This window comes from Leopardus geoffroyi, chromosome B2 (assembly GCF_018350155.1).
Source record: "Leopardus geoffroyi isolate Oge1 chromosome B2, O.geoffroyi_Oge1_pat1.0, whole genome shotgun sequence".
NCBI classification, from domain to species: Eukaryota; Metazoa; Chordata; class Mammalia; order Carnivora; family Felidae; genus Leopardus; species Leopardus geoffroyi.
In genome coordinates, this window is record NC_059332.1 from 17,705,827 (window position 1) to 17,718,685 (window position 12,859).

The following is a 12,859-nucleotide window of genomic DNA, read 5'->3' on the forward strand; positions in this document are numbered from 1 at the left end:
AAAAACACACAGATCTTTATGGAGACTTTTGGTTTTTGAACATAATGAGAGATATAAATATTAATCATTTATAATCACACACATGATTGAGTACCAAGTAGCATAAATACAGTGAAGAAAATGATTTAAGAACCTTTGAGCCCTGTTTTCCCATCTATAAAATGGTAATAAATATGTACGTAATAAAATTATGGAGATGATCAGCTAAGGTAAATATAAACCAATATAAAGTATTATTAAAATTTTAGTGTAGTTTTTGCATTTGTTTATATTTAATTCTGTGTTTTACCTGTGGAAACATACGACTAGATGATTCCTTACATAAAATATTTTGTTACTCAAATGATAGCTAAACTGTTACTTTGGGCCAATGTAAAGTTCAGAAGTAAATTATACCCATTAAAGCGTACCAACTATTGGTATCTATTCAACAGCAAGAATTAATTCCTTTGATAACATGTTTGGGGACAGGATTGAGAAAGTCAGATGCTGGGAAGTTTCTACTCAGACCTTGAACAGACAGATGCCAGTCAGGAACATGAATGGGAAATCTAGTCCTCTTTCAAATGTTCATGTTAATTTTTCCCCCTCTGTTTCTTTGGCAGCTTATTCTCTCCAGTTGGGAAGGAGGCTACAATTTACAGTGTCAAGATCTCACCAGTGCAGGGGAAGCCGATGTCCGGGTAAGTCTTGAGAAGCTAATAGACCATCTGTAACCGTTTCTCCTAGAAAAGGAGAGGAGGCCTTATCCTTCCAGATATGAGGATGGGGCTGGGATTACATAAGAAAGGGAGTCATGTTCTGATAGAAATACTTGGTAACAAAAATGTTTTTCAAATGTCCAACCATGGGGGAGCTGATTGAATAAACCATGGCTTGTCCAGGAATGGTTCCTTTGGCAAAACAGAATGACGAAGATCTCTGTACTGTTACAGAGTAATCTCTGGGACGTGATCTCAGTTAAAAAACAAAACAAAACAACTTGCAGACCGTGTTTATAATATAGTACCTTCTGTGTAAGAAGTGATATGAATATTTGTGTGTGTGTGTTTGCTTTGAAAACAAACCATGGTAGAACAAACCAAAACCCAACAAAGTGTTTCCTTTTGGGTGAAGGAACTGGGCAGAGGTGGTAGGGATGGAATACTTGATTTTGGAACCATTAAGTGTTTTACATTATTTGAAACAAAATTAATTTTAAAAAGAAAGCAAGGCAGCCTTCCTCCCAAAACTTGGAAACTCAAAGAAATGGATATACCCGTGTATTAAGTGACTTTAAAACATGGTGTTTTGACTGAGCATCCCTCGGGGATGTATCTTAACAGTATTCAGTAATTTTTTTGATTGCTATTAATGAAAATTCTGGTGTTGCTTCTCTGAGACTGTTAAAGGTACACTGTAGGATGAAGTTAAGTATTTAATAATCTTAATATCATTACAACTAGTATTTGAGACCTAGAAAAGAGATACCAATTAAAAAGTCAAGCGAACACTGATCATAGATTCAAATTGGAAATATCAGAATTAGCTTTATTCTTTCTAAAAACAAATGTGTTATTTAGCTCTATCTACAGAAAAGGCCTAGTTAGTCTCTGACAGCCCAGTGCAGTGAGGAGTGAATACCCAGATTGTGCTTTCTAAATATAATTTTCCACCAGAAGGGATTAGGATTCTTAGAGAATTGGCCAGTTCCTGGGTTGGGGTGGGAAATGTGTATAAGCAAAATCGAGGACATCTTGTGACAGAAAGCACGTAAGCCGTCCAGACTACCCAGGTCATGACAAAAAGACCGAGGAGCCATCTTGAAGGGACTCCCAGCGTGCAAGATGGGACAATTCAAAAAGAATACTGACTGGAATGGGTTGAAGCATACCAAGTTTAGTAAAAACCCATGAGTTTAAAATGATACTAAAAAACACATTGTTGCCTTCTGAAGGTTGCTAGAACACCAGCTCTTTCTAGGGGAAAAATGTTAAAGGGAAAGAATCAAACATTGATCTTTGCTTTTCACGTGTGAATTTCCAAATAGAGGAAGAGAGAGAGCTCTTCTCTATAGAAAAGTGCATAAGTAACAGGAGAACTAGACAATCACCCTTTTGCAACTCCTAGTGAAATCATGGATCTGTTCGGCCATCATCCATAAGGGATAAAACTGTTGGGTGAACGCTGAATGGAACTTCATAATAATTGGATTAGCTGTTAACACCTGAACTCTATCACGAATGCCAGCGGGACGACCAGAAATGATGTGCCCTCCCAGCATGATGTGCCAGGAAGTACACAGAACCATGGACTCAGAGTTCCTGCCAAATTCCCTAAGTCTCAGTCCATCAAGCCTCTAAATCTCATTGCTTTGCTTCAGAAAATGTGGGGGATAGAGAAGTTAAATAACATTAGGAATTCACAATATTAGAAATTCCATGCAACAACTGATCTAGTTTTCGTGAAGAAAAGACAGGAAGAGGGGAAGCAAGGAAAGGGGACTGTTACTGATTAGAAAAGACTAACAAACTTTATCAAATCAGTGCAAGCTGGACCTTGGTTGCATCCAGATTTAAATCAGTTCTAAAAGGCCATTTTTAAGACACTTTGACCATGGATGAGGCTATTGGTAGATAGCCTGATTTTATTAGCTAATGACATCGTGGTTATGGTGAAGTAAAAGTTTCCTTCCTCTCTGTTGGTAGTTTTTATAGATGAAATGATACCTTGCCTTTGCTTAGAATATGCTGTACAGCCCCTAAAAATGTTGAGAAATAGAATTGATCCAACAAATTGGAATCATATTGAAAGTTTTGAAGTTTAGTGATAGGTAACACAGGTTCCTTATACTTCCTCTCCTTGATTGAAATTTTCTATAATGAAAAACATGCTTATTAGCAGAAACCTTTTAATGAAAATCTTTCATAGTAAGACGTACATTTCAGAATGCATTTTTTTTTTAAATATTTTTTTTTTCAACGTTTATTTATTTTTGGGACAGAGAGAGACAGAGCATGAACGGGGGAGGGGCAGAGAGAGAGGGAGACACAGAATTGGAAACAGGCTCCAGGCTCTGAGCCATCAGCCCAGAGCCTGACGCGGGGCTCGAACTCACGGGCTGCGAGATCGTGACCTGGCTGAAGTCGGACGCTTAACCGACTGCGCCACCCAGGCGCCCCTAGAATGCATTTTAAAAAACATCTTCAAACCCGTAGTATGAAAAAAGTATATATAGAGGTTTCTCTGCACCCATTTTATTTCTAATGTATTATCACAGAGCAGCGCACTTTGGGCTACCATACAATTCTCTAAAGGTCATCGTCGTTTTACATTTGTATTTGACTTAATATCTGTGAAGTTGAATCACACTCTCAAACATTAAGATGGAAACCAGCACACCTCCTTGTCTTCTTGGCAGGCAGACAATAGAGCATGATATTCTGACTTCAGAGTTCCTTTTACACACACTCTCCTCATACGTTTAAATGTTAGTGCTAAAAACACTGCCGTTAAAGTATTTCCCTGTGGCTGAGACTTGTAAGGGGCTCAGGAGGGAAAGTAGGAATCCCGACCCACCAACCACATCAGTGAGGAGGGAGGAGCATCGTGATTTTTTTTTTTTTTTTAAGCTTTTGCTTAAGTTCCAGTTGGCCAACATACAGTGTAATACTAGTTTCAGGTGTACAAGGTAGTGATTCAGCACTCCATATGACACCTGGAAGCACCTGGATTTTAAATCTTCCGAGGAGGAGGAGACACGAAAGCAGTAGTCGTCCACTTACAGACGGCTCCTGGGCTCCAGCACAGCTAAGAGACCAAACACGCGTACAGTAGGGAACTAGAGAAAAAATTAAGACCTAGTGTAATGAGCAGTAGCGATCTGTTGAGAGCTGAGCCCTGAGCAGAGATGAGCCAGCCCCTGCCTTGTGTGATTTGCCCTCGGTCGCATTAACCCTCACTCCACAGCCGTGGTTACTGAAAGCAGAGGCATAAAGCAGTTTCCAAATGCAAAGGAAGACGTGGCTGATGAGGCCTGAGAAAAGGCGAGGAGAGGGTTAGGAGGAGGCATTTAAGGGTGTTCCTCAAGGATGCCAGGCGTGCGGTAGGAAAGGAGGGTGAACGAGGGGAGAAGGGTGCCAGGAGGCCCAGGGGCCCCATCGGCGGCGAGTGCTGGAAGAGGGAGCAGACGGCCTTGATGGCGCCCGGTGCTGTGCTCAGAGAGGGTGCTGGAATGGAGAACGAGCCCGTGTTCGGCGGGTGCAGGGGAGTCACCTGATCAGATCACACGTGTCGGAGGGGCAACTCCTTTTCACCAGAGTGGGGTGGATTGCTGGGAATGAGGAGAAGCTGGGGGCAGAGATGCCAGGAAGGTGCTTTGGTGATGGCCTGAGACAGAAACGCCCGCTGGTGGAGTGCGGCATCACGCAGGTTGCTGGGGGGGGGGGGGGGGGGGGCAGCCTGGGGGAGCGGGGCAGCCTGGGGGAGCGTTTTCATTCGCTCACCTTTTCTTTTTCCTGTTTTAACATCCTTACAGGTAGCCAAGGTGTTGTGGTGGTACTACTTCTCCAAATCCATAGAGTTCCTGGACACAATTTTCTTTGTTTTGCGGAAAAAAACCAGTCAGATTACTTTTCTTCACGTATACCATCATGCCTCCATGTTTAACATCTGGTGGTGTGTTTTGAACTGGATACCTTGTGGGCAAAGTAAGTTCTGTTGTTGCCTTTTCAGTTCCGTGTCATGGGTCTCGCGAGGCCTCTAGTGGGTGCCTGGGGTTGAATATTGTTGTACTGATGTGGCTCTGGAGACAGAAGAGGGAGGCACACGGCGCAGCACGCGGCTGCCCATGTGGCCACTTTCTCATCTTTCGTTCCTGCAGAATGGGAGCGTTACCTTAAATTGTGAAAATGCATTCTGTTTTCCCCCTGCGCCAAATGTCCGCGGGCCAGAAGCACGCACCCCAGCTGGAGTAATTTTACTCCAGCACCAGGGGCTGAAGGACTCCTGTCGAAACAAATCCAGCACCTTCCACTTGGTGGAGGTCATCACTCGGCTGTCCTATAGATTAGACTTTTTTTTTCCATTCTGAAAAGTTAAAGGCACGTCTCTGTGTGGCTTCCAACGTTTGTTTTAACAGAGAGCTACAATGCGCTTTATATCACAGCCTCTTTACGTGTATGCACTTTGTGTGGAACAGAAATTTCAGGAGATATTTACCCTAGCTCTGTGATGCACTTTGGGTTTTTGTTGTTGTCGTTTCATTAATTCTGTTGCACTTTTTCAAAAAGCTGATGACCGCTCTCACTGCATTGATTTCACAGTCATTAATGGGTCCCTTCTGACCTGCAGTGCAGACAGCGGTACTTTCTATGTGATTGTCTTATATCCCCAGCTTTAAAAATCTTCTGTGAAAACTCAGAACAGGTAAAACTTAAGTCAAAATGATTTGGGGATCTTAGGGATATTTTTTAAATGTCAAGGAGAGGGGCGCCTGCGTGGCTCAGTCGGTTCAGTGTCTGATCACGGTCTCACGGTTCGTGGAATTGAGCCCCACGTCGGGCTCTGTGCTGACAGTGTGGAGCCTGCTTGGGGTTCTCTCTCCCTCCCTCTCTCTCAAAATAAACTTAAAAAAATAAATAAAATGTCAAGGATATTTGGAATATATCCGTGACTATGAAGATGCAAATTAAAACCAGAGTGTGAATCAGGAAAGTGCTGGGGATGAAGTGGCCAGAAAGATGTTTTTATTTTAACTCTCTCCTGGACCAAATCTGGCTTCTTGAGTTTAGTGATTAAAACTATGATAGACTTAATGCTGTCATCAATATACAGACCGTAATCAATATCAAGCAATTATCAAGGTTAAGTATTTTTTGTGATTGTCAACAATTTCATTACAAATCACTAAACATCTAAACCTCCTTCTCACGTAATCCCCATGTAAAGACCTGGGATTCTTGTAGATGAAATGCAGTGTGTGTGACAATTCATAATCAACCTAAAATATTATAAAAATCATGTCCCAGGGGCTCCTGGGTGGCTCAGTCGGCTGAGCGTCTGACTTCAGCTCAGGTCATGATCTCATGGTCCGGGAGTTCGAGCCCCGCATCGGGCTCTGTGCTGACAGCTCGGAGCCTGAAGCCTGCTTGGGATTCTGTGTCTCCCTCTCTCTCTGCCCCTCCCCTACTCATGCTCTATCTCTCTCAAGAATAAATAAACATTAAAAAAAAATGTTTTTAATCATACCCCATTAATTCATGGTAATGAAAGCTCAAGCGGTAAAGAAATACTGCTGTAACCGGTTATTCCTGCCAGTGTTTGCTGAGTACTTACTAGATTCTGGCGGTGGTGTCTGAGCCACCCAGACACCCCTGTTTCTCATTCATTGATTTGCATGGATCTAACCAGACCTTGATTTAGACTGGGAAAACCAGGCTACAGAGTTTAAATTCATTAGCCAGCGTAGGTACTGCACTTCTCAGTTTCCGTAGCATTATGCACTCATTCCCAGCACCGCCCAGAGAGCCAATTACTGTCCTGCCCATTTCCCAGGTGACAGAATCAAAATTTACAAAGTAAAACTAACGTATCTAAGGGGACATAGCTGATAGGGGTCCTCTAGCCCCACAGCCCCTTCCACCGCAGGACTGAGAGCTCACAGCCCAGCCATCTGGATCCCAACGTAACAGAGGTAGTGTTTGCTTTGCCGGGCACTGTCGTGAGCACTTTGTGTGTATCGATTGGTCTAATCCTCACGACAGTGGGTTCCTGGTTTCCAATAAATAGACCCGTCTCTGACATCTCACCGCTTCAAACTAAATCCTTTTGCTTCTTAGCTGAGCAACATAGAACTTCTCTCTTTTTCCTTTGGTTTCCTGAAACACCATTTGCCCACGTTGACGGAAGCTACAGGGACTTCACGAAGGTGGCGGCAGGGGCAGGGGAGTGATAACGGCACAAGTTAGCACAGAAATGTCCTGCAATTGGATTTTAGATATTCCTTGTCCTAGAAGTCCATGAGATGGTCCAGCCGCTGGGAAGCCTCACTGGCCAGCCCGTCCACACCCTACCCCGCCCCCCCCCCCCCCCCCCCCCCCCCGCCACCGCTGCCCCGTCCCGTCCCAGCCTTCTCTCCTGCTCGCCTTGCTCTAGCTCTCCTGGTTCTAGGTCCCTTTCAGGTAGAATTTATTAAATTTAAAGAGCAGCCTGATCTCCTGGACTCTTTAGCACCTTGTTAAGCCCTAGACCAAAGGCCCTCTTTCCACAGTCGGAATGGCTTCATCAGAGGCGTAGTGGAAGCAGAGACACTTCTCTTTCAAAGGAATTCTGCCACCGGTTTGAAGCTAACATTTCATTTTCTCCCTGATCACTCGATAGTAACAACAGCTTAAGGGACAGTAAAGCCTTTGCAAATCAGGAATTACCTGTTTGGTTGGCACTCTGACTGAAAAACCATCCAGTTTTGTCCCATCTCGGTGACTTTTGCGGAATCCTGGAGCAAGAGCTCGGAAACGAGGGTGAATTCACCGTGTGGATTGCAGCAGATGATAGTGCCACAGGTGTGACCCATCTTCAGCCGTGCTGCACAGGAAGAATCCGTCTCATTTGATGAAGAATGAGCAGTAATTTTTATCCCATGCTTTTACAGGTTTCTTTGGACCCACACTCAACAGTTTTATCCACATTCTCATGTACTCCTACTATGGCCTTTCTGTATTTCCATCTATGCACAAGTATCTCTGGTGGAAGAAATACCTCACGCAGGCTCAACTGGTATGTTATCCCTTCGTTCAGCTCCTCTCCCTGTGAAGCATCGAATATCCTCATGGAGGAAAGAAATCTGTCCCCGTAGGCAGAGGCTTTGCCGTGTGTGAGGAGGCTGCCTGTTTTCCTCTAAAAAGAACCTTTTAAGGATTAAAATCTAGTGTGTCGAAATAAGCTACCTTATTCCTTGCTTCGAAGTGACAGTGATTTAACACAGACGTTTAAGATTCATTTTTATCTAAATAAGTGCAACTGCTACTCTTCCATGAGAAAACGAGCGGGCAATTAAATATACTGACTAGCATCGTTCCGAGCGAAATTTCTGGGTAGGATAGTGGGCTGCTTCCGCAGTTTTGCTTTCTTCCTGCAAAACCTAGGGAGTAACAGGAGTCGACTTCTAAATGTTTCGTATTTCCAAATGGTGTATTGCGTGGCTCGGCCTGGCCGCCCCCCAGTGACGCCCCCCACCCCCCACCCCCCCGCAGGTGCAGTTCGTGCTGACCATCACGCACACGCTGAGCGCGGTGGTGAAACCCTGCGGCTTCCCCTTCGGCTGTCTCATCTTCCAGTCGTCCTACATGCTCACCTTAGTCATCCTGTTCTTAAATTTCTACGTTCAGGTAAGTGAAATGTACATCTCCGGTGGCGGAACATAGCAGACTGCGCTCTCGCCTTACATTGGTGTTTAATTTGCCCGAGGAAATCCACTAGCACGTGCTGGTCGGTGATGGAGGCTCGCAAAGTAAAGAGTGAAAACTAACTCTTCCCCCACCCCCAAGCCCTCCCCTTGAAGGAAAACCACCATGAATAGCCTTAGTGGGCATTTTATTAAACATTTTTCAGTGCATGCATAAAAAGTTTAATGAAGTCACACATTGGTAACATGGGACAAAAACATGAAACAAGGGTCTTATATCTGAATCCAGGGCCTCTATACAAATGGAGAAGAACTTAGGCTGAATGAATTGAATATTCAAAAATCGTTTCTATATCAGCACGGTGATGTTGTAACCTCACTATCTGGAAAAAATTCTTTTAAGGCAAGCCACCGTGGAAAGGTCACATTGGCTTTTTCTTTACTAAATGTCATTTTCTTTTTAATCAACAATTTAAATGGAACAGGGCTCCAAAACACGACATCAAGGCAACTCCATTAATACAAAAACTGATGAAGGGGGGAGCAGAGTGCAGGCCTCAGGTGGTGGTAGAGTTTAAATTGCTCTCCTTTGTGGGCTGGGGAAATAGAAAGTAAGCTTCATGAAAAAAAGATGAGAACATACATTTCTATTCCAAACAGTACTTTGCAAATTGAAATCAACTGTATTTCTTTCTTTAGACAATAAATCCTTCATTTTTTTTTTAGTTGGCATTTGCTAAAGGTTAACCTGTGGTGGCTTCTCACAAAGTACAACTGTGGGAAAGTGAACTGCTGACAGTCTTTTCAGCGCCATTGGACTGGCTAGGCTTTGTCTTTTATAACAGATAGAAGTTTCCTTTGAGAATTTCTGAAGAAATAACCATTGAGGGAACCAAACAAAGACACCCAAAAAAAAAACCCAAAAAAAAACAAAAAAACAAAAACAACTCACACAGCAAAACTGACTGTTAACAGGAAAACTAAGTGAGTCAACGTGGCACTTGGTGTTGAACCTTGAGGATGAGCAGGTAGCCGGCAGGGTGGGCAGTGGGCGTTCAAAACGTTGACCCTACTTGTTGGTTCACACAGAGTCTTACTCCTTTACACTTGAGTATATAATTTCAGGCTTGACCCTTGTTAATATAGGTGCTTTAAAAAACAAAAAAAAAGTAAAAATGAGACAAAATCAGGTATTTGGACAGAATAAGAAGGATATGCCAAAAACCAAATCAAGCCAGAATCCTGGATACTGGTACTTTTAAAATAACAGCATTTTTTCCAACTTGAATTGGGAAGGATCTAATTTTTAGGAAATGCAGGCAAGCAACTAATGCAGAATAATTTGAATGCCAGTCCTGTAATACATAAATCCTAACCAGTGTAGAGAAGGTGACAGAAACAACCTTTCATTGGAATTCATTCACATTTGTCTCGGTTTTTACCCTATTTTTAGTTTTAACCATTAGCTTAAAAATTGTCAGACAAAAATTCTTCTTTGGCGGGGGGCCTGGGTGGCTCAGCCGGTTAAGCATCCGACTCTTGATTTCGGCTCAGGTCACAGGTCGTGAGTTCAAGCCCTGGGATTCTCTCTCTTTCCCTCCCTCTCTGCCCACCCCCCCCCCACTTGTGCTCCCTCTCTCAAAATAGATAAACTAAAACAAATTCTTACCTGTCCAATACCCAATAAAATCATGAACTGTTTTAGATTATATGCCATGTCGAAGTCTTATTCAAGAATCCTTTTTTCCCTCTCTTCAAAATATATGCATCCAACAGACATACCGAAAAAAGCCAATGAAGAAAAATATGCAAGAGCCACCTGCAGGGAAAGAAGTTAAGAACGGTTTCTCCAAAGCCTGCTTCGCTGCAACTAATGGGGTAATAAACAAGAAAGCACAGTAAATGTCCAGTAACAGACAAAGCATATATAATAGCCTCACAGATTCGCTTGTTTTAAAGCAAAGACTGAATTGAAAGTTATATATGTTTTAGCATAAACTAATTTCTTTTGAGTTTATAAATCATTTGTACCCAGAATGTATTAATATATTGCTATTAGGTTAATCTGTTAACTGAATGCTTCCGTCAACATACGTGTCGCCTCAGACACCGAACTCTGTAGACCTCAGAACTGGTGCGGCTCTGTCTCCTCCCCACAGACTGACCCCCTCACCAGAACCGTCGGTATAACGCCTTATACACGTACAAAGCCAGGAAACACGGAGCCTTGTTTTCCGAAGCCAGTCTTCAAATAAAAAGTTTTATTCAGATTGAAGTGTTTAAAACAAAATGTTAATTACCTTTCTAACTACAGGGTGTCTTAATCTATATTAAGCACTGCTCGCCAGTGTGTAATCAGTCCATTTGTTCCATTAGGACCTGACCCCAGAAAATATGAAAATGGATTATAAACGGAAGACAGGAGAATCTAGCACAACTTTTCTCTCTTAAGGTAGAGTCTGTCAAATTCCTACACTAAGTCTCAACTTAGTGATATGGTAATGAAATTTGTATTTGATTTTGACAATTACTTTTCCTAAGAAGAAAAACTCTTCTGCCAAATCCTCATAGCTCAGGGGCTTCGGATAGGAGTAGTTTCGCACTTTTTAATTTGGTTTCCTTAGCTATTCACATAGTCCTGTCAACCTCCCATGTTAAATTACCCTAGTTTAGGTCGTAAATGGACACCATGATCGGTTTTAAAAGCAGCATCTGAATCTGGCTGCCCGCTTTCTGATTAAGGAATCTTCCCTTCTCCTTGGAAGACTAAGCCATTGGAATATTCATGAATCAGAGCAGTTGGGGCAAAATAGACATTGAATTTGTCCACTCTTGTATTATCCCCAAATACCTGCTGTCACTCTTTTCAGGTTAAGTTTTTGAAAACAGGAAGAAAAAGAGGACTATGGAAAGATCCCAACATGAGCCTTGGGCTGGTAATGAGCCACAGTGAAAAGTGCCAGTTTGGCAAACCCGGTATGTCCTACCCCTGCCCAGGTAACACGAGTTCTCCTGAGAACAAGCACAAAAGTGGAGGAAAACAAATTTTTTTTTTCCTCCCTAAATATTGGACTTTTACTACTAAATTGCATCAAGCATGGAAACAATATGTTTTGAAGATGTGAGGAAGATTTATACCCTATGAAACTAAAAGACTTGCCAACTTTGACGCTTTTTCTTTCCTCTCTTCCCTTTAAAATAACTTTGAGGTCATAATGTTAAGGTCAAACACGGAAGTGCCAGAAAGGCATGCTCGCCATTACCCAGTGTTCAATCTGGGAGTGCTTCTCTGTCCTTTTTCCCCCCCTTGCTTTCTAGTCTGAAAATTATTTCCCCCATTTAAAAAAGAGCACGGCCTTGGGGATGGCATTGCACACAGACACCAATCCAAGTCTCCCACTTCCTGCTCGTGGCCACTACCCTCTCAGGCCCCGGCCTGCTTTGCGGAAGGTGACTGACCTTAGCTGGTCTTCATGGGAAACGTGCTGTGCAGATGCGTGCATGTCACATGTGGGCACTTGGTCCATTTTTATCGAACAGACACCACTTACTCTTGGATTTATTTTTCTAAGTTTTCTAAAGCTGATTTTTCTAGGGTGCCTAACCCCCACTTCCTCCCATCCCATCCTAACAGTGTTGTTACCAGTATTGTCCTCTCCCAGAAACCTGTTTCAAAACAAGGGCTAGCTTCCAGAGTTCTGTTATTTCTCCTCTGTAACAAAACGCCAGCTGGACTCCAGTGCAGTTTGGGGTCCCAAACAAGGGCTGAAATCGGTGACCAAAGTGCGTTCCAGGTAAAAATGAGACAGAGGGAAGCCAGACCTCACTGGTCGTTCGTCGTAAGCAGCTTATTCTCAAATGTCAGTGAGGCCCTAAAGTCTCAGACTCTGCATCACACCTGCAGTTTTGGTGACCTCATGGACCCCATACTGGCAGAGCAAGGAGGGAAGCCAGCCTTCGGCAGAATGGCAAAGCCAGACAGCTGTAAGTACGAGGCAGTTGGAAACCTCTTAGATCGAAGGGAAAAACATGGGTAGTTGGTACTTCCAAGCTCAACTTAGAGGCGTTAGGATGCTATTTTCCCACTGGGGCTTTCATTCTTGTGAAGCCGACCAAACACTTCTAGCCTTAAACCATTCAAGGGCTGATACAAGAGCTATGAAGTCTTAGCCACAAAAACTGAATCAGGTAAATATTTTAACCTGTCTTTAAGCGTTGGAATTTAAAAAAAAAAAAAAAAAAAAAAGTCTACATTTAATGTGATTTTCCTAGAACCAGGAAAAAAACTCTCTAATCTGTTAAAAACTTTTGTGCCCGAATTTCCTTTTACTCATAAGAATGAAAATATTTAATACTATAAGCACATGTTACAAATTCAATTTTTTTAAACAAAATGGAATGTTAAATGGAAATGAAGAGACATTTTCAACCCATCAAAATTATACATTGAACCAGTTAGGCTTATTGAAAGATAAG

At 42.7% G+C, this 12,859-nt stretch overlaps 1 protein-coding gene and 1 long non-coding RNA gene across 3 annotated transcripts in view; one reads left to right on the plus strand and one right to left on the minus strand.

Moving 5' to 3' along the window:
* Positions 1-12,606, plus strand: part of ELOVL2 (ELOVL fatty acid elongase 2) — a 66,610-nt gene extending 54,004 nt beyond the window's left edge. For both annotated transcript variants that reach the window (XM_045497406.1, XM_045497405.1), the window contains exons 4-8: positions 606-683; positions 4,517-4,688; positions 7,631-7,755; positions 8,232-8,366; positions 10,160-12,606. In XM_045497406.1, the coding sequence (XP_045353362.1) occupies positions 606-683; positions 4,517-4,688; positions 7,631-7,755; positions 8,232-8,366; positions 10,160-10,285 (636 nt within the window). In that variant the 3' untranslated portion in view covers positions 10,286-12,606. The remainder of the gene's footprint in view (positions 1-605; positions 684-4,516; positions 4,689-7,630; positions 7,756-8,231; positions 8,367-10,159) is intronic.
* Positions 8,656-10,161, minus strand: LOC123608043. The gene is made up of 3 exons (XR_006717061.1): positions 10,053-10,161; positions 9,336-9,532; positions 8,656-8,979 (listed from the first exon to the last, which is right to left on the minus strand). It is a non-coding gene; the product is annotated as an uncharacterized LOC123608043 (long non-coding RNA).
* Positions 12,607-12,859: the final 253 nt, after the last annotated feature.